General features: G+C 42.3%; 1 protein-coding gene across 16 annotated transcripts in view; it reads right to left on the minus strand.

Annotated features, from left to right (window-relative positions):
• Znf532 (zinc finger protein 532) overlaps window positions 1-21,675 on the minus strand; it is a 130,902-nt gene that overhangs the window by 53,224 nt on the left and 56,003 nt on the right. For 15 of the 16 annotated variants that reach the window (XM_029557333.1, XM_029557326.1, XM_008855357.3 and 12 more), the window contains 3 exons: window positions 18,833-21,177; window positions 5,619-5,800; window positions 944-1,120 (listed from right to left, as the gene is read on the minus strand). In XM_029557333.1, the coding sequence (XP_029413193.1) occupies window positions 944-1,120; window positions 5,619-5,800; window positions 18,833-21,160 (2,687 nt within the window). In that variant the 5' untranslated portion in view covers window positions 21,161-21,177. The remainder of the gene's footprint in view (window positions 1-943; window positions 1,121-5,618; window positions 5,801-18,832; window positions 21,178-21,675) is intronic. The other variant, XM_029557336.1, reaches the window with a different exon arrangement.

Below are 21,675 nucleotides of genomic sequence, written 5' to 3' on the forward strand. Positions count from 1 at the left end.
CTGTGGGCATGGTACGTATGTGGTGCACTTACACACATGTAGGCAAAACACTCATACACATAAAATAAAAATGCATCAATGAAACTGAAAAGCCAATCTAGCCTCATGTAATTATCAAACTTTACAGCCATAATGAATCCAGGAATAAAATGAATACCACCAGGAACACTGTGTGTACACAGAGAGGGAGTGAAGAAATATAGAAACTACTGCTTATGGAACCCTCCAAACAGGTACTGTGGGCTACACATTCTAAACACTTTACTTCATTCTTCCCTCCCATAGACACTGGTGCACAAGCATGACCTGCACTTCATAGGAGAGGTTGAGACAGATAAGTACCAGTCCCAGGGCTCTAGCTGGCAGGTGGTGGCACTCTGACCAGCCCCCACACCCACACTCCTTCCCTCTGCTGGCCTGCCCGGGTAGCAGGAAGGCAGCCCTATCTGTTTAACAGCCCTAAAGCCAAAACCACTAAAATAAAGAACCTTGAGCAAAATTAAATTACTTCCACTAATCAAGAACTTGTCCTGGCAATATAATTAAATCCAGGAACCAGTGTCTTAAATTGACTTCATCTTCTGAATATTACTGGGAAAAGTGTACCCTACAATAAATAACCTATGAAAAAATTAAACAAGACAGTTGGGTTTTTTTTGTTTGCATACTTTATAACTTTTCTAGAACCTGTTAAAAATCATCTTAAGAATAAAATTGATAAATATCTGTTTGTTGAGCAAAAATTGATAATAAGAGCATAAATAGTAGGTGACCATTTTTTGGACAAAGACTTTACTTAGAAAAAATAAAAAAGATTTGGGCAAGCTATGAGGTATACTTCTCAGAGCATTAAAAAAAAAAATCAACATAGCTGCACAAATTTTCAGATCTTAAAATTTTATTCACTAGAACAACAACCTCCTCAGCCATCAGGGTGACTTACTTTGGTTCTCCTATCTTGATGCCAGGATGCTGCGTGTAGGCGTGGGAATGTGTACTTGGGGCAGACTTAAACGCCATTGGACAGATAGGGCACTTGTAGAAGACTTCACAGTGAGAGCCTTGAATGTGAGACTTCAGTGCAGCCACATCAGAGTACACAACATTGCAATGTACACATCTGTTAGAGAAACAACACCATCGTTAGCACAGACTACCAAATACGCATGATATTTGTGTACAAACTGGGGTAAAAGGAACATATTTCACAGTCCACATAGGTTTCTCCTGGCTTTTTGGAAATACTTTGCTTTTTTCTATTTATAACAGAGTAAAATTATTTTTGGATGTTTCAGAGGGAAGATCATGAAGAAAACTGAACTGTAAATGACCAGTGTTTGGAGCATCCTTATTGTTTTTAGGAAGGATGTCCATAGTGAACCGATGGACCAGATCAGAGCCAGGGAACAAAGCAGGGATCCTGGCTTTGAGGAGGTCGTTCACATCCTGGGCTCTGGCATGAGAGCTTAAGGTTACCACCCCAAAGACATTTGCAATGGAAGAGGCCTTTAGATATGAACCTATATGTCCTCAACAGATGGACAGAGAGGGGCACACAAAGAGGCTCTTGAGCATAGTCCACAGTTTCCCAGTACAAACTGGCTATACATGGTGCATGGTGACCCCCACAGTGGAGGTGGTCAACCACCTAGGTTTTCGTCTGCTGAAAAATAAATTTGCATATGCTTGTATTTCTTTTTAAAATTACATGTATTTTAGGATTCTGAAAAATCGGCATCTCTAAAACAACTGACTCCTACGTAACCTTACCTTTTGAATTTCTAAGTATGACAATTAGCTCATTCCTTGCTAAAATCTCAACCCACAGAAAAACTTTAAAACTAAGGGTACATTTCTCCCCTGGCTCCTCTTCTTCACATAAGGACTCTCGGCATTACTTGTAATAATATCTCCACTTGATGATGGCGTCTCCTTGGTTCACATGTTCAAACTGTTTAAGAAAGCTCTCTGCAGCCTCCAGGGTGAGCACACATGCTTCTGGACAGAACTTGTTTAAAAACATCTTGTGTGTGAGTCACTGGGAAACAAAGCTGCAGACAGGGCCTGCCCTCTAGGACACCATGTCCAGAGACTCCTAAGGCAGGCCTAAACCCTCCAGGCTTAGCAAAACTCATGGAATCATGGAGCTGCCTGTGAAGCCACACAGAGAATGTATATTCTGAATCATATGTATTCAACAAAGTGCGCCATGTGAGGCTTTGCAGGCATTTTAAAAAATCATTATGCATTCTCATTTTCAATGTGTTAAGGTACAATATTCAGCAACACAGAAATTAAAACTCTAAACAACAGGAAAATAACAAGAAAGCTTCATCACCCTTTTAACAGGAGATCTGTTTTGAGCAATGCAGTAGCCAGACAAACATACTGAATACTTTTGGATTAGCTTAACTGTGTTGTGTAGAACAGGTTAATGCTCCTTTCTGTGTCAGTCACTCACTTGTAAAATGATAAGAGTTGAACAGACCATATTTGGTCCCACCTGCCCCTAGAAGCTAGCAACTACAGGGAAAATGAGGGCTAGTTCAGAGCCAAAGAACATAGCATGACACCCTGACACCTGGCTGTGGGAGGATGCCCATGACCTAGAATCTGACGAGACTGGGAGTGTTTAAGGTGGTATGGCCACAGAGAGATGTGCTGGAATCTGTCACTAGGCCCTGACATGCCCACCCGTCCCAACACCACCCAAATGATGTCCAAGGGTCTGCCATGCCATAGACCATACACATCTTCCCACCAAGCATAGGAAGATGGTGTTTAAAGCAAAAGACTGAGGCAAAAAGAAAAAAGAGAAGCACACTAATGCTCAAAAGTCCCTGGAGTGTGTGAGGGGAAGGCTTCCCGGAGAGGGTGCAAAGGACGCTAGAGTATCCCGCCTGTGAGCGGGAGCAGAAGTGATGCTGACTCGGTCCAAAGAGTTTCACTGAGGCCAAAAGGAAGCAGAGGGAAGAGAAAGGACAAAATGGTAATGGATCTGCCCACAGGTGACAGAAAAGGCCCATCGGACAACAGAAGCTAACAGGGAGTGTTAGTGAGATGGGCACACAGAACATGGAATTCCAAAGGTTCCTACAGTACCGTAATGGTATGAGAAATCTGCCTCCCAAGTACTGGGGCTATGGGCATTTGTTATCATGCTAGCTCTCTTTATTTATTTTTAATTTTTAAAATCTTCAGAGCATGCAGTCCTACTATAATCCCTTCTTAGATGAATGTACCAGGGAATCAGGAGGCAGGAAATTTCAGAAAAAATACTTGGCTTTTATCCTTAATGGACCTTTACTAAGTTAAACAGGAGGCAGTGTTTAGGAGATGCAATATGAGCAAGAAGAGGAAGCAAGGCAACTGTCTCAGAAGAAATAAAAGCAGGAGTGGCAGCCACAGGAAAGGCTTCTCGGGCTACAGAAAGAGCAAACCTCAAATGATCAGCTAGCTATGGAGGCAAGAAGGAGACAAACAGTGCAGGACCAACAGGTTGCTAGGCCCACTCAAGCATCCATCCCATGAGCCCATCATTTAAAACAGCAGCAAAAGTAATCCTAGCACTCCAGAGGCAAAGGCAGGATGTCTTTCACAGTTGGAGGCTAGTATGGTCCACAATGTTAGGACCCTGTCTAAAAAAAGGGGGGGGGGCATGAAAAATGTTTAAAAGTTTTTCTCTTTTAAAGCAATTAACATGAATTAAACTTCACAATAAACAAATATGGGAACCGGGTGTGGTGACGCATATCTATAATTACAGCAATGGAGAGGCGCATCACCACAATAAGGCCAGCCTGGTCTACACAGTGAGTTTCAGGCCAGCTAGGGCTACACAGTGGGATCTCATTTCAAAACAAAACCCACACAGGTGGGGTGTTCTTACTGTCTGTATCACCTCAAGTCTAGCAGGGGAAATCCATAGTTAACAAAAACATCGCAAAAATTTGAACTGTAAAGTTGAAAGTACCCAATTTAAATGACTCTGAACTTGAGGACAAAAGCTGAGCAGAGGTGACTGTTCAAGCTGCTTTCTGTCTTCATTTGGGAAAGATATCACAAATACTTAAAAAATTACAGAACTCTGTTCTCTATTCATTTCAACCTAGCTTCATTTCCACTGTATGAGAGTGATCTAAACATTGGAGAAAAGCTTCACACTCGTGGAAAGAATGGCAGTGTACAGTGCCGCAGAGCTGCCTTCCCTTGGACGCAGAACCCAGTCACTGTCTCCAAGCATCAAAGTATTATTCTATGTGGACTTGTGGCTCTAGAGCACCTGATTATCCCAGTAGATCAGAGGCAGGTCATCCCCTGTGTTAATAGGTAGAGTACCACAGAGCAGAGGGGGCACACGAATTTCCACATACGTAGGTGCAAGCAAATCAGACCCAAAGGAAAACCCCTGGTTTCTTGATTTCTAAACCAAAGGTTTCCTATAAGGTTATGTCACAATCCATAAGGCATTTGAGCACTGCAAGTGTGAGTGTACAAGATTAAAAATGGGAATCCAAAGCCAGGTATGGTGGTACACAACTTTAATCCCAGCACTTAAGGGGCAGAGGCAGGTGGATTTCTAGGAAATTGAGGCCAGTTTGCTCTACATAGGGAGTTCCAGGCCAACTGGGACTACAGGGCGACCTAGCTCAATAATAATAAAATAATAATAATAATAATAATAATAAATAAAAATGGGGCTCCATCTCATATTTTAGTGTTAAAAAAATGGGCAGAGCTATGTAGCAATTAATGATCCTAGAACCTAAAGTGAAATGTAATAAAATAAAATCATACCAATGCTACCTTATTTTGATAAAATGTGAAAATGAATTACAAATAAGAAAAGTTACTGCATCTTAACAGCCTAACATGCTAATAGTCTAACCAAGCATATCAAGAGAAACATGTACCACAGTAGTACCTCTATTGGAACAAGATACTGTGTTACTGTGACATATTCTCCTGGGGGGATTTCCTTCCAATCAAAATATAAATAGGAAGAGAACACATTTAAGAAAGTCACAAAGTTGGAGAACAGTTTATCATCACCCAACCCTAGACAAGTTAACATTAAACTTGCCAGATGTGTGAAATACACATCCTGGACTCCTCAGGGACATTGAAAAGATGTATAGACGAGGAAGAAACTGGAAGTCAGGTAAAAGAGGAGGAAGGGAAGGCTATTTGGAGAAGGTCTTCCAATAAGATCCAGAAAGGATGCCCACTTGGATGGGCATCTCACCATTTTCCTGTTCATTAGCAAAGGAAAAACAGTAAGAGGTGCAGGAATGCATGGTATTCTTGATAAATATGGTAAGTGTGGCAATCAATGTGTGTAGAAAGAAAAGGCTATGAAGACTGAGTTTCGGCCAAGCCTCCACACATTTGTCTAGAAGGAACATCCACTTATCCTCATCTGTATGGATGGGCAAGGCCAATGTGGCACGAAGAGGCTGCAAGCGTCACCTCTACTACCAATGAGCTAGGTTCCCAGAGGATCTGTGAGTTGAAGTATCACCAGATAACCCTGAGGACTATGTATGTAGACCCCTCAAATCACAGTGCAGTTACCAGTGAATGACCTGTACTTGCACAGAAGTGAACAATATACTGACCGAAAACCAACTCTCCGTGTGTAGTGCAGACAGTTCTTGGTGACGTGGGTCTGGAAGTGCACCGACCTGCAGATGGCCCCACACTCGGGGCAGGTGTAGGGAGATTTGTGCTGATGGATTCTCTGGTGTGAAGCATAACTGCACTGGTTAGGAAGCAGCATCTGGCAGACAGTGCAAGTCTTCTAAATAAACCAAAGGGGGAAACACGATTGGTCCTACTAAGTATTTGCTAATATGCAAAGCACTTTAGTTAAGCCTCACAGTAATTTTGCGTTTCTCATTTTAAGCACTAATGACTCTTTAAAAAAAAAAAAAATCAAACCCCAAAATTACATGTTTAATGGAAAACTTTTCACCCTGTAAAATAAAAATCATTAGTATTATGGAGTCAGGCTCATCCCAAAGTATGAGCTAAAGAAAATGCCGGCCTTAAATACTTCCATTTCTGTTTCTTTTGCATTTTTCTAGAGTAAAAAAGTATTAGAAGAGGTACTCTTCAAATTATATTGGCAAATCAACTTTATTGCATATTATCAATGCAATAATATTGCATATTATCAAGTTTATGGGCCTGACAGTAGTTTCAGTTCTCTCAATTCATAAACTTCCTTCAAGATAATAAAAATTAACTCACGGCTAATCCACTTTCTCTTTTTCTCCCCTAGTCACTTCAATTATTTAGATGTGAAATTCAGGAACACAAAAGAATGGCTGGGGTAATTAGCTTTCTTTCTGCACTTATATTGGCCTTTAACTAGACATAATATGATTTATAATTAAAACCAAAGAACTCGTAGATTTGGGTATTAAATTGAAATTTATAGAGCACAAAAAATTTTGCAGGTTAAAAGCTGACTGCATATAAAATTGAAATCATCTTTGACAAAAATTTCATTAACTATCCAGGAAACCCCAAAATACCCTAATTTTCATGCCCTTAGGTGTAAGCACTAAACACATTTTTAATGCATAAAGTTAAAAATATTCAAATCAATATAAACTGACTTCTATCCTAAACCCAACACAGTGTGAGATAAAATATACTTGTGCATTTCTCAAACATTTGTGAAAACAAGTACCTCACCTTCCAAAATAAGCGAGCCCTTTGTATTAAGCCAAGAAAGCCTTAAAATACATATTTTTCTGAGATTAAAAGCACTCATAGATATCAGTTTTTAAAAGACTTTTTAATCCTTCATAGTTATTTTGAATCAAGCCCAAAAATCAAGGGTTAAGCTTTGGAGTGACTTAGACTTAGGGGGAAAAAAAAAAAAACACCAAACAAACAAACAAAAAAAAAACTCACTTGAAAATTCTTTCTTGGTTTTTCTCCTGAAAGGACTAAAATACAAGTTTTAGCCCATAAAATGTTTATTATAATCACAAAATAAAAACATTACAGGCAGCTTTGATGAAACTAATGTCATTAAAAGGTACCATTCCTTTTCTAATAACACATTTTTCAAAGGTTAAAACAAGCCGCAACAGGGAAAACCAATCAACAGATTCATTAATTACAAGATCCTGCTAATGTTTACACAATCATCAAAGAAGTCACCCACTTCTTTGAACTGAAGTCTTCTATCTTCCCTCACAAGCCATTAATCCCAGGCAGAGAATTATGACCTCTGAATTCCCCCAGGCATTTAGGTGGTGCACTTACTTAGGAATAAAACTCACACTTCCAATACTAAAAGAAGTCAAAAACATTATATGTCTAGACATACACATATGCACACATTTATGAATATATACACACATATTCATCATGTATGTATATATAATATAAATATGGATAGGCCCCATTTCTTCATGAGCCACACAGTGAATTAGATAATTTTAAATCATAAGGTACTTTATATAAATACATTCTATCATTTATTTTCCGTTATAATTTATGAAATATATAACCATATGTCCATTTTTCAGACAAGGAAATAAGGTTTAATGAAGTTAAGAAACTTGCCCAAGGCCTCATTGATATTAAGTACCAAGAACCAGGATTTGACCAAGCTCTTATAACTCTGAGGCCTCTGATGGAGGGCAGTAGAAGGAGTGGGGTGGCGGTTACAAGGAATGAGTAACAACAAAAAATACGCGGAGTTGCAAAATCTGAACAAATATACCCCGATGCAAAAGATGGTCAGTCTATGTTAAGATTAGAAAGTAGTCTCTCCTTTCCCACAGCTTCTCTCCTATATAAAGCAATGTGATTATACTACTTTTATAATAGTACAAGACAAAAAGAAAATCTAAAAAGAGAGTAAAGCTATGTGTTCTTTAAAAGCTTAAAAAAAAAAGAACCTTACATTACCTTCCATAACGATATAATAACAGTTACTCTTTACAATACACATAAAATGCACAATGAATTATTTTATGTTCATCACCATCAGGATCATCATTACACTCCCCTCCTCCCCAGCAAAGGCACCTGCCCCCAGCTGAGACCTCACCCACATCAGGGCCCAGAAGAAGAAAGGAGGGGCAAGTAAGGACTCCAGCCTCTAATCAAACATTCATATCCTGCAGCTCCTGAGACCAGAGGATGTTGTCAGTGGATCATGGGTCAATGGATCATGGTAGACACACAAAGATCTTATCTGCAGTTTATAGAGGTGTGCACACATTGTGTACATACAGCACGGCCACTCCCTCTCATTATTGTCTCTCTCTCATTACTGTCCCACATCCCACCTCCAATCCATTTTGGTTGCAGACATTCTCCTTTTTACGTTTGCAGACTACCCATGGTTCCGGACTCATATGACATTGTTTACTTAACTATGCTCCCTCAAATTACATAACTGTCTCTGTTACAGAGCATGTCTTCCTGCACCTGCAGACAGGGGAGATGGGCTGCCACAGCACCAAGGAGTATACCCACCAGGTTTCCTGGGATTCTTGGAATTCATGGCAAAATGCACATTCTCCAGGTTTAAAGGATATACTGAGCACAAGAGAGCATATGGATTGTTTGTGAACCAAAAGAATGACTTTCCCTTCCTAACTTGCTACTGCAAAAACTAAGGCTACTTGGCTACCTGCTAGAAAAAGCAGCAGTTTCACCTGGCAGCATGTGGCTTTTGAGAAGGAAACAGGAAGAGGTACACACATGTAGTTTTATGTCTCTGGACGGTTGACTTATATCACCAGGACATAAAGGTTTCGATACTTGGGAAACAATCACTTAATTTCTACTCTGGGACAACTTCATATACTCAGAGAAAAAATTTTAAAAAAAATAGTACTTGTCAATACAAAAGCCGTACTAGGAAACTAGAGAACTAAAGCTGAAAAGTAATGCCTTCTAACTTCAGTTCGTCCTCCTGAGCCTTGTGGGTCACTGGCCTCCTGAAACTCATCGCTGGTCTAATACAGTCTGGGGGCAGGTTGAGGCCCTGGTGTCCAGTTAAGAAGTTGGAGTGTGGGGTTCATCACCCTCTAATATATAATTCTGTATGTCTCAATTCATATTTTAGGGAGAAAAATAGCCTGCAAAAAGTCCAAGGGGAAAGGTGAGGAAGGCTAGAGAAATGTGGCGATACACAGCATGCACTAACACACAGGATCCACAAGTCAGAACACGCCAGCTCAATAGTGGGCCAGATGCTAAGTCAATTACTGCTGCCCCATTAACAGCAGTTCCATAAACTCTGTCTACAATATAATTATTTTTTAATGGTCATAATAAAACATACCAGTTTGTTTCCTGGCTTTAATCCATTTTCATAACAAAAACACAAAGACAACACTTCATTTCAGATCTTATTTAAATGGGAATAACACAAAAGCAAGTATTACAAGAGACATGACTTCATAGATCCTTTGTTCCCAAAGCTAGTTAGCAGGTTTGTTTTCAAATCATTTGCCACAACCAAAATCCCTAACAAGAGCTGACAGTTAAATGAGCAAATTTACAGAAAGCACATATAATCAACTTAGTTGATTATCACTGGAGATTACAGGTCCACTGAGGGTTGGTAACGCTGAAGTGTGAACCAGGGCAGGACCAGTCTGAACAAGACAAAATTAGCAGTTTGGGGGGAGTGGTGCCAAAAGTCTTCAGCTAAAACCCAGGCATGGTGGCCTACATCTGCAATCCCAGCACTTGGGCAGGAAAATTGTGACTTCAAGACCAACCCATGCAAGAGCCTGTCTCAAAAAACCAAAGACTATGCCTATAGCTCAGTGGTGGGGCATTTGCCTAGCATGCCTAAGGCCTTGGGGTTAACTTCCAACATGGGATAAAAAAGGAAAAAGGAAGAGGGTGTGTGTGAAATAATCTTCAGTTGATAATGACAGGGTCGTGGGGGGGGCCTCCATGACTTCTAGAAAAAAGTGTTCGAAGCACAGTATATCTAGAAAGAGAATTGGCAGTAACTGTTCAAAAGAATTTAATATACTTAGCATGGTAGATTTAAGATGCCCAGAAAGGGAGTTCAGCAGCTAAGAGCACATACTGCTCTTGCAGAGAACCTGAGTCCAGATCCCAGCCCCATCCAGCAGCTCTCAACCACCTGTAAGTCCAGCTCCAGGGGGATCTGATGCCTCTGGCCTACACAGGCACCTGCACTCACATACAGAGACATAAATACATGTATGTACATAGCTCAAAACAAATCTTTAAAAATTTATCCAGAAAGCTCATGAAACTGAAATGAGCCAACTATTTCTAAGAATGAGGACCAAGTAGGTCTGTCTCCTTAGCTCACTCTTAAGGTCATGCCAAGGGTCTGCTCCTGGATTTCTCACCTCCCCCCGCAACCCCGACTCCCACTGTAAAACCCTATGCTTCTATGCCCTAGGGAAGCAGCATGAAGGAGAGACAATGAAGCAGTGCAGAATGCCTGCCCTGAGTCCCAGCTCTGCCAATAATCAGACGTTTGTTTTTCCAATTGCAAAATAAAAGAGTGAACCAAAGGGCGTGTTACAGACTCTGATTCTAAAGCCATGTGGAGTCAAGAGAAAGAAAACTCATTTTAATAACTAAGCACTTACAGTATGCATTTCCAGTCTGCACTTGGCTAAATTTAGTAATGGTTTTACTAAGAGGTGAAGCAATGGCATTCCAATGCATTTCAGTATCAATTATTAAAGCTGCGATCATCAGCTCGTATATACTTCACAGAGAGGAGGTCTGCCTCACTGCTGTTCTCAAGGTGCCTTAAGCAGGAATCATGCATCCAACCGAGAAAAAAGGAGCTCCACTGCAGCAGATTTACTGCTGTGAAAAGCCGCCTGCCAAGCTCCATTTTCATTGCACTGCATGGCCTTGTGCTGCATGGAGGACATGATCCTTTCCCTCGGTGCGGATCCACCTAAGAGGCAGGTGCATGCAGGCAGAGCACTCTAACCAACCCAAATATGCATCAGGTTCCTAGATCACATCACCTGCCAGGCTATGATGCGATCACAAGACTCAGGGTCAGACATGGGCAATGTAGGGCAAAGAAGCCCTGTGTGGCAAGCCTGCTCTTCCGAATCTACAAAGGGCATGGCTGAGCACCGGGCCAGCTCCGGACAAAGAGGTGCTCTGATGCTCTGGGGCTGCTGTAGATTTCCTATAGCTCATCCACAAAATATAGGGGAAAGAACAGCAACTGGCAGAGAAGAACTCGACAAATGCCACAGATGTCTCCCACTGGCATGGTCTCAGAGGGCTGAGTCAGCGGAGGAAGACAGTGGAGAGAGCCATGATCAGCCCAGCCAGAATGAATGTTCCCGGGAGACTTGCTGGGTTCAGAGAAGTACAGGGAAACAAAAGGATCTGTTCTGAATGCATACACAGTACAAAAAAAAAAAAAAAAAAAAAAAAAAAAAAAAACAGAAGAGGAGAGAGAAAAAGAAGGGAGACTTGTGACTAGGGGTGTGACTCTGGGGAGATCACTAGGTTCCATCCCCAAGGAGGGAGGAAAAGGTGGGGTGCTGAGTGCCAAGAAATGGCTGATGTCAGGAGAAAGAGCCATTCACAGGCTGTGAAAGGGAGATAGTCTCTGTTCCAGAAGATGGAGTTGAAAAAGATGATACTGCTACTGGGTAGAGAATGGCTGCAAGTCAGAAAGAAATCCCAAAGTGGAAAATATATGACATGAAAGAAACAGGGGCCTACTGGGGGAAGGGGGAGGCAGAGTGGGATAAGGGCAAATAAGAACACAACATAATGATATATATGAAAATGCCACAGTGAAATTTCTTTATATGTGAACCAAAAAATCTTGTATTTTTTAAAAAGTCAAATAGAACGGAAAATCTAATTCCAAAAATTCACCCAGAAGCACTGTCAGCAAGGATCAGGCGAGCACAAGATGAAAAGCGCCAGATCTCACCTAGAAGACAGGGCAGGGATGTGGGAACTTGGAAAAGTAGAGGGCAAAGAACAAGGACAGTGATACCTGCCTGTCATCCCAGCAGAACTACAAAGGGAGATCTTGTTTTAAAACAAACAACAAAGAAAAGGAGAAAGGAAAGTGGAATACAACTTCTAGTAGCAGAAGTGCCCTTCTGATCCTCCCACTGAGGACATCACGTCCCACAGAGAGGCTGAGTGAAAAGTCAGACTGGCCAGGGATCTGGTGTGAAGAACAGGAAGGGAGCTTCCAGGTTTGTTTTTACCTCATATATTCCAGGTTGGAGCTTGGCGCTGATTGCCACCCCCCCACCCCGAAAAAAAAAGCAGGAAAGGGGCAGCAAGAGGAGGGGTGAGAACCTTTAACCAGTGCTGCTCTACTCGACCAAAGTGCCCAGAAAACACGGGGCAACAAGTCCACGCCAAGACTGTAATGAAGGTCCCAAGGGCCCTGCCCAGATAGAGTGAAAAGAGGTGGAGGCAGGAAAGACAGATGAGTCCCACTGCAGCCCAGTGGGAACAAAAATGCCTCAAAGAAATCTCCAAGCCCAGATGGTTTCACTGGAGAATCTACCAAACGCTTAAACATTAACTCCAAAGATACTCTCTCATTCAGAAAATAGAGAAAGGATACGTCTTGATTCATTATATAAAGCTATTAGGAAACAACCCCAAGCCAGACAGGGGAAGAAAACAAAGCTACATGAATGCAGATGCAAAAAAGCCTCAACAAAAAATTAACAATACAACAAAAGGATCATATACCTTGACCAAGTGAGTTCATTCCAGGGATGCACTGCTGTTCCTATACCTGAAAAGTCAATAATTTAACCCCTCAAAACTCTGAAACCGAGTTCAAGATAATTGTAGGATACACAATAAATAACACTAATTATAGTGCTATATATAGTGTTATATATATTATCAATGAATTTGTACACACCAAAATTATAATAGCATTTTAAATTGCCTTTAAAAAATAAATTTCGGGGGCTGGAGAGATGGCTCGGCAGTTGAGAACACTGGTTGTTCTTGCAGAAGACCCGGGTTTGAATCCAAGCACCCACATGGCAGCTAACAACTGTCTGTAACTCCAGTCCCAGGGAATCCGACAGCCTCTTCTGACCTCCGTGGGCATTGCACAACATGGGTGCACTTACCTACATGCTGGCAATACATGCATACACATAAAATAAAAATAATAAATAAAACTTTAAAAAAAAATAAAATAAATTTCATCTGGGGATGTACTTCACGTTAGCATGTACTCAGGTTTCATCCCCAGTACCATTATCAATCCATCAACCAAGCAATCGAAACCTAACAAAACACCAACAGGTCTTACATGCTGAAAACCAGAAAGCAATCAAAAACCTAAATACATGGACAGAGGTTGTTATGGACAAAAGCCTCAGCACAGTAAATTTCAGTTCTCCCTCAAATTGATAAATACATTTAACACATCTTCTATCAAAAGCCTGGCAAAGGGCTAGAGAGATGTCTCAGTGGTTAAGAGCACTGGCTGATCTTGCGGCAGACCCAGGTTCAGTTCCCAGCACCCACATGATGACTAACAACCATCTATAACTCCAGTTCTAGAAGGGGATCTGACACCCTCTTCTAGCTTCTGCAGGTACTACATGACAAAGGTGCACTTACATACATGCAGGCAACACACTTATATACATAAATTTAAAAAAAATTTTAAGCCTGGCAAGATTTTCTTGCAAATGCAGACAAGATTATTCTAAATTCATATGGAAAGGTAAAAGAGGTAGAATAATTAAAGCAATTCTGAGACAGACTAGAGTCTATTAGAGTTGAAGATACTATGATAGTCAAAACTGGTGTACTGACAGAGGGGCAGCCACAAAGATCAATGAAACAGAATAAAGCAATCAGAAATGGCCACAAACACATGCTCAAGTGACCCCTGACATGGTGCACACAGTACACAGGAGGAAAGGCGGCCTTTTCAGCAAATGATGCTGAAGAAAGTGGCATGCAGGGTCAAAAAATTAAACGAGCCCTGTTTCAGAGTCCCTACAAAACTAGTTGAAAATGGATCAGAGATAAAACTAAAGAACCTTTTTTTGGGGGGGGGAGGGACAAAAGAAAATCATTATCTACAGCTAGGTATCGAGTTCTTGACACCAAAGACATGACAAATTGGACAGCTTCAAAATTAAAAGCTTTTACTCAGCCAGAGACTTAAGAGGATGAAGAGATGAGTTGCATACAAACTACGAGAAAAGGCTTACAGGCACATACTCAATAAAGCACTGGTGCCTAGACTTCATCAAGAATCCTTAAACCTCAATAATTAAAAACAAAACAAAATGAAACAAAACAAAAACCTAATTAGAAAATGGACAAAAGTTATTTCCCCAAAAGGATATAAACAGCAAATAAACAAATGAAAAGACAGTCAACATCATGAGCCAATGGGGAAACAAACTCAAATCACAATGAAATAAAACTATACACCTGTGCTGGGTGTGGTGGCACAAGCCTTTAGTCCCAGCACTTGGGAGGCAGAGGCAGACAGATTTCTGTGAGTTCAAGGCCAGCCTGGTCTATACAGTGAGTTCCAGACCAGCTGGGGCTACAGAGGGACCCTGTCTCAACCGAAAAAAAAAAAAAAAAGGTTTTTTAAAAAAATCTAAGTATACAAACTCCATCCAAACTAACTAACAGACCCCTGGGCATTTATTCTGGAGAAATAAAAACCTGTGCTAACACAAAAACCTGAATGTAAATGTTCACAGATGTTCTTCATAATAGTTCCAAACTGCAAACAGTACAGAAATCCTACAATGAGTGACTCTTTAAAGAAACTGTGTATGGGGATGCAGAGATGGCTTAGTTCAGTAAAGCAGTTGCCACACAAGCATCAGGACCTGAGTTCAATCCCCCAGAACCCATGAACAAAAATCAGGTGAAAGGCAGTGTGTGCATGCAGGCTTGTAATCCCAGTGCTGGGGAAGTGAAGACAGGTGGACCCCAGGGCTCACTGGCTAGCCAGTTAAGCCAATTCTTCAAGCTCTAGGTTCAGTGAGAACCCAATTTCAAATATAAAGTTGAGAGCAATCAAGGAAGACACCAGAAGTTGACCCCTGGACTACACACACACACACACACACACACACACACACACAAGTTATGCACATGTGCATGAGTGCATGCAAACACAGTTCTTAATTAAAAAAAAACAAACAACTGTGGTACAACCATGCATTTGTAATACTATGGAACAGACTACAGAGTTCCCAGGTAGCTATGGTTTGATTTAGGACATTTTGATGTGTGAAAGTGATACGCATTCGGTGGAACCACACTTTGAGATTTTTGAATCTTGATCTTCTCCCAGGCTAGCAATACGCAGGCTACTATTCTTTCCTAGTGCTGAGCAGACAGCCACTGAGTCAATCACAAAGGGAAAGAACTAACACTCCGCAGTGTGCTGTGTTGCTAAGCTATTTGGTAGAGTAAGCATATTTGATTCCATTTTCTACTTGTATGATATTTTCAACTTTTGATGGGTTTATTGAGAACATACCCAGCATCATGAGTCAAAGAGCATATGTACTGCATGCAACAGACAACAACCTAGGTGCATCTCCAGGGAAATACATGGAGTGAAAAAAGCCAATCCTACTGTATACTGTATGGTTTCACAGTTATAACATTCCTGAAAAGGCAAATTATAGAAATGAAAATAGGTAGTGGTTGCCAGGGGTTACAACACAGTGGGGTGGCAAATTGTGACACTTGACACATGATGTCACCCTCTTGGTTGCAATTATTATTCTTTACTTTTGTGAGCTGTTACCATTGAGGGATTAGATGAAGGGTACTCAGAACTCTTATTTCTTACATGAATCTACAATTATCTCAAAAGAAAAAGAAAGGAAAAAAGATCCTGATGCAGATGAAGTGGTACCCCTTCTCCAGGCCCAGCTAACCAAAGCTGAAAGGTAATGCCCAAAGTGTGGTGGGCCTGCTGGTCTAGCCAAGACCCCTGAGGACACCTCCTTCACACCTGAGAACCTAACAGCAGCAGTAGGATCCCTGTAGGAAAGCTACTATGGCCGACTCTAACTAACAGGCAGACCAAGGGACCCTACATTGTGACCCATCTAAGGGAAGCGAAGAGCTGAAGGCACAGTTCTTGGCAGTACCAGGACGATGCTCCAGAGAGCATGTTGGGATGTGAGGCCAGGGAAGCTATTAAAACTGTGGAGTGGTCCTGTTTCTCAATTTACCAACAAGTAACCAAGAATGTGGAGGTTAATGGGGAAAATGGAAAATAAAAGTAACTTTCCAATCCATGGACACCACAGAGAATGGACTCAATAAAGCCTTCAATCCAGAGGTGCCCTGGTTCAACCTCTAAATTTTCTATGAAAACTATATTTATGTGCAATTCTCGGAGAAGAAACTTTCTATAAGGAGATAGTTCTCCAGATGTTTAGGTTCGCAAATTTTTTTCACTGAAAATGTTTTGTATTTATTTTTATTTCATGCGTATGAGTGTTTTGCCTGCACGTATGTAGGGCACCACATGAATGCAATGCCCTCAGAGGCCAGAAGGGGGCTTCAGATCCTGGAACTGGAGTTATGGGCATTGTTACTGCTATGTGGGTTCTGGGAATTGAACCCAGTTCCTCTGGAAGAGCAGTTGGTGCTCTTAACATCTCTCTAGTCCCTCAGTTCACAAGTTATTAACTGGCTAATATCCACATAGCTGGCAAGCTGCAAAGATGTGTAAAGACTATGATCCATTCTCTGCATACTGTAGCCTGGTCTCCTGCTACTATGGTGGCAATGGTGGAGAGTTGCCCAAGCTCCCACATCATGAGCCTATATTATATTTTGCTATGGAACAGTCTCAAAGTGGCTCAAATTGGGTGCAGGATTAAGAACAGCCATTCAGCCAGTCATAGCTGACGTAAGCCAGGGCTGAGGAGGCAGATTTATAAATCTCTCCTGGACCAGGTAAGCCAACCATTGGGTTAAGTCTGTGGAAAACAGGAAACTGCACATGGGGTCTGGACTATGACTACAATGAAAGACAGGGAATTGACTCCTGGAGGACTGTCACATGGGGCATTCTACGGCAGCAGCCCTGAAGAGCTTGCTGCTGACAGATTTGCTACATAAAAATCTCTTGAAGGAGCTAGGCAGATGGCTCTGGTAGGCATAACTGGAAAAAAGACTGAGAAAGGAGATGTATGTTTTGCTAAATTACACCTGGCCTTAGAGGTTAGTTTACCCTGCCATGATTCATTCCTTTGGATTCCAGGTAATGTAGGTGACCTGCAGGTTTTACTTGTCCCAGCAAAACACAAAAATGATAGCAAAGTAACAAGAGATACTCATCTCTTTCCCCCAGGGGAGAGAGCTTTGCTATTTGACCTTATTTTTAGGGTTACCAGCCAGGTGACCCTAAAAAGTTATCAAAGCAGTAAAGCTGGGGGAGTACAGGGGACAGGGAAAATCCTACCTACCTGCCCATGTTCTTCTGTGGGAACAGGTCCCAAAGAGATGGGCACAGCTGAAGGTAGTTCCAAACTGAGAACCCACAACTAGCGCAGTGTGCAAACTTTCCTGGGCCAGGACACACCGGACCTAAGGCAGACAACAGTACAAACAACTCCAGAAATGGCTTTGGGGCTTTTCTTGTGTTTTTCCCCCTTTTCATCTTTTGTTGAAGTGTGACAAGATCAGGGAGTATTCAGATGGCCAGAACCCAAGCATCATCACTAGGACGCACTCCAAGAGCTATAGGATTGCTATCCTGAGCCACTGTCCACTTGCTGGAGCATTTATTGTTAGAGCCAATAACATGTTAAACATACAACCTGCAAGAATGTGGTCAAAACTCACCACTTCCACTGCCACTAGAGTAAAAACACAGAAGAAAGAAACAGGCATTTTTATCTTTCATTCCCCAAACTCAAAATCCTATAGGTTACTTTGATCAGTAGTTGTTTTTGAAGAGCCAGCACCAAGACAGAATCAGGAGTCAAACCACAGCACAGGGCTCCTAAGAGTCAGCTGAGAGGCCTCAAACAGGAGCTCAACCTAGGCCCCCTCCTCTTCAAACCACATACTTTCTTCAGCTGGCAATATACACTACAATCTCTCTACTTGGAAATATTTCACTCAGCATGTAAGGCATGTTTGTTATGTGTGCTATGTATTAGCCAAATGTGGTCTCACGAAGAAAAGTAAATGAGAGAGATTGCTGCAAATTGTGAAATATATTTCACCAACGTCAACCCATACTTCACTACAAAACATAAAAAGCTGCAAAGACACAAAGGTTTTCTGTATCAGATGGTTTGCAATATATAGTTAAAAATCACTGCAATGAGTATCACTGAATATAGTTTTGAGCCATGGTTCCCAAGGAGATGATCCTTAAAGTGGACACCATTATATGTGTTTATAAATCATTTCAGTGCTATAAATGACAGTCATTGTTAAAATTCCAAAACCATCACTAATAACTCAGATACTACGGCAATGTAATCCAAACTGGACACTTAATACAATGGGATGACACTCCAATTTTATAGCTAAATCTCAGACTTCCGACATATATTCCAATGACCCAACAATTACCTAACAAAATTCATTCAGGGCATACACTCTATATCCAGCTGAGGGTCCACCTTCGTGTTTCAACATCGTGCTATACTATGAAAACAAACCTTTCTCCTTCCTGTGCTTGCCTGCATACATACACGCACACACCCTCCACATAACTGTGCTGCTACCCCCAAAATCAAGGCATCTGAGTGAGCACTCATGGCTACAGACTCATCACCGAAACACCAAAATTTAAATGATACGCTACTTGTCCACTTGTATCTGCAGCCTGCTGGAAATGTGTAGCCAGTGACGTCTCATCCTGGAAGACTTCGTTACACTCCAGACATTTGAGACTGTGTCTACAGAGCTTGGAGGGGTCTTCATCTAGGGGCATAGCTGGGGTGATGGGTGTGCTTGACGGAGCGGAGATAACCGTCCCAGTTATGCCAGACTGGATTTTTGTTACAGTGTGAGTGCCAGCTCCCACAGAGCTCTGCAGAGTGGAAGAAGTATTGCTAGATGGAGAAACTATCATCTGGTCTGCTGGAACTGGCTTTAAAATTAAGTGGGAGCATTGCATTACCACCCCTTTCTCCTTATGCCCACGGGCATGAGAAAGGAGGCTGCATTTGTTGTAAAAAACAAGGTTCTTTGTACAATGGTTGCATGTTACTTCGATGCGCACACTACGCCTGTCGTAGTGCTGGGTCAGGCTCTTTTCCAGGGCGAAGGAGTCCCCACACTCCAAACACTTGTACCCACGCATCGGTAATGTGATCCCTGCGTTGGCGGGAGGACTGAGGTTTGGGATGTAAACTGGGACTGGGTTGACACTGCTCAGCACCTTGTTGAAAGCTTCCACCACAGAACTCTGTAAGGATGACACAACCTGGACTCGAGACACCTTTTTGGGTGGTTGCGAGGCCGCTGCGTTGATTATTGCCTGCTTTATTTGTTGCTGAGGTTTGGTTAGCACTTGGCGGAGTTCAGAGGTGGCCTGGGCACCCTGAGGCAGAAGGTTAAGGTTGGCAAGGTGCACAGTCTTTGGCACAAGTTTGGCATTGGCCAGGCTGGATGCCGGTACCACGACAGTTTGCTGTTGGATGGCATTGGCAGCTTTAATGATGGCACTGCTTGCACTCTGAACAGAGGCAGCAGATATGACCGTGGCTTTCACTGTTGTGTTGTTAGCGAGCTTCAAATTGATAACTTGGGACCCTGCCGTCTTGACAGCAGACACAGGAAGGAAAGCAGTGGCCACAGGCTTGATGGTGACCTGTTTGGGGGTCAGCTCTGCAGGAGAAACTGCATTAGTGACCATGGCTGACTGGAGAGGTGCCCTGGGGGGAGAGGAAAGGACAGTGGCCGATGCTGGAGATGACAGAAGAGATGTCACAGAGGCCATCACAGATGCTGCCTGCTCAGAAGGCTTCTTCCCAGAGTCCAGATCCACTTCTGGCAATACTCTGGTCACTGTTCTCTTGATCTCCCCTGAAGACGTCTTGATAGTCTTGATACGGACTTTAGGGATTGCTGGCGTGGACCCCGCAGGAGAGGATGGGGAGCCTTTGCTGCTGTTCTCACTGGAGACGCTCCTAGGACTATCCGGTGGCTTCAGAGAAGCTTTCTTGGTGCCATCAATGAGACTCTGGGATTCCGGAGACTTGTCGGCAGCTCTCGGACTCTCATTAACTTCTTTTGGTAATGGAGAAGCTTCTCTCGAATTGGCCACAGGCTCTTTGCAGGAATCTGAAGCAGCCTTTTTAGCACTCAATGCGGCAATGGCAGCTATGCATGATGAGAGCTTGGAGGACGACTTTGTTTTAGATGTGACACCAGCAAGGCTGGTGTCGTTCTTGTCCAAGTTTAGCTTCCCATCAAGGACCTTGTTTTCAAGTACCTTCTCAGAGTTTTCCTTCAACTTATCCTCTGCTTTTCTGACCTTAAAAGGCTCATAAACATTCAGGTTTAGAGAATTTGTTTCTGTCTCTCTCTTAACTTTGTTTTTATCTACATGGCCTGATGTAGAGATTCCAGTTTTGCTTGCATTTTCCCCTCCGAGCACTTTTAGTTTATCATAGTCCTGCTGGGGAGCTGACCCCAGCACATTTGATCTGAAACTGGACCGTGCATCCTCCTTATCCGGAGGGTCGTCCACCTCTATTTTCTCATCATCATCAAACTCTTCAGCACTGGAGATAGGGCTGAACTGGCTGAATGCTGAGTCTTTAAGAGTCACCTCTGAGGTAGGCGCATCTCCTTTCAAGGACTTTGCTCCATCTTTACCATAGCTATCAAGAGAGGATGCTGTGAGAAACCCGTTATGCAAGCCATTGCCTGTAGGATTATGGCCATCTTTCTCCACACCCTCAGAGGAGTCGATGTTGCGAACGTTCTTGACAATCACACTGACACCGACATCGGAGGATGAGGGGGTATGAGAGTCGTCATCCACGTGAGCATTCTGCTTGATGTGGCTTTCATGGTCATCATGTCCAGACTCAATAGCTGCTTTGGGATCGACCATATCTGGGATGTCAAATGCTGCCAGGAGGTCATCAAAGTCTGGGGTCTTCATATCCCCCATGGTCATGAATTTGATCAGATATCCTGTTAAAGAAACAGAAAAGAACCCCATCAGCAATTAACACTTGTGATAATGAGGTCAATCTCACTGTAGAGTTCACTGTAACATAATGATGACTACCAAGAAAGAGCAAGATTACCAAGAAAGAGTTACACTTTGTGTAACTATGGAAACCTGAGTCAAAGTATCCAGAGAATATGTACAAACTCATATCACTACAGCTTTAAAATGAACCACTCCAAAGTGTGATATAGGATCACCAGCACATCTAGCTAAGAATGAAGATTGGCCCTGACATAGCACAGTTTGGGGTAAAAACCAGAAAAGCCGCTATTTGCCACTGGATTCATCATTTTGTTTTCATAAAAAGTAAAAAGCAGCTGGGCGTGGTAGCGCACGCCTTTATTCCCAGCACTCGGGAGGCAGAGGCAGGTGGAGCTCTGTCAGTTCAAGGCCAGCCTGGTCTACATAGTGAGTTCTAGGCCAGCTGGGGCTACAGGGAGACCCTGTCTCAAAAAGAC

The sequence above is a fragment of the Nannospalax galili genome, unplaced genomic scaffold, assembly GCF_000622305.1.
Source record: "Nannospalax galili isolate Female #2095 unplaced genomic scaffold, S.galili_v1.0 scaffold567, whole genome shotgun sequence".
Lineage (NCBI taxonomy): Eukaryota > Metazoa > Chordata > Mammalia > Rodentia > Spalacidae > Nannospalax > Nannospalax galili.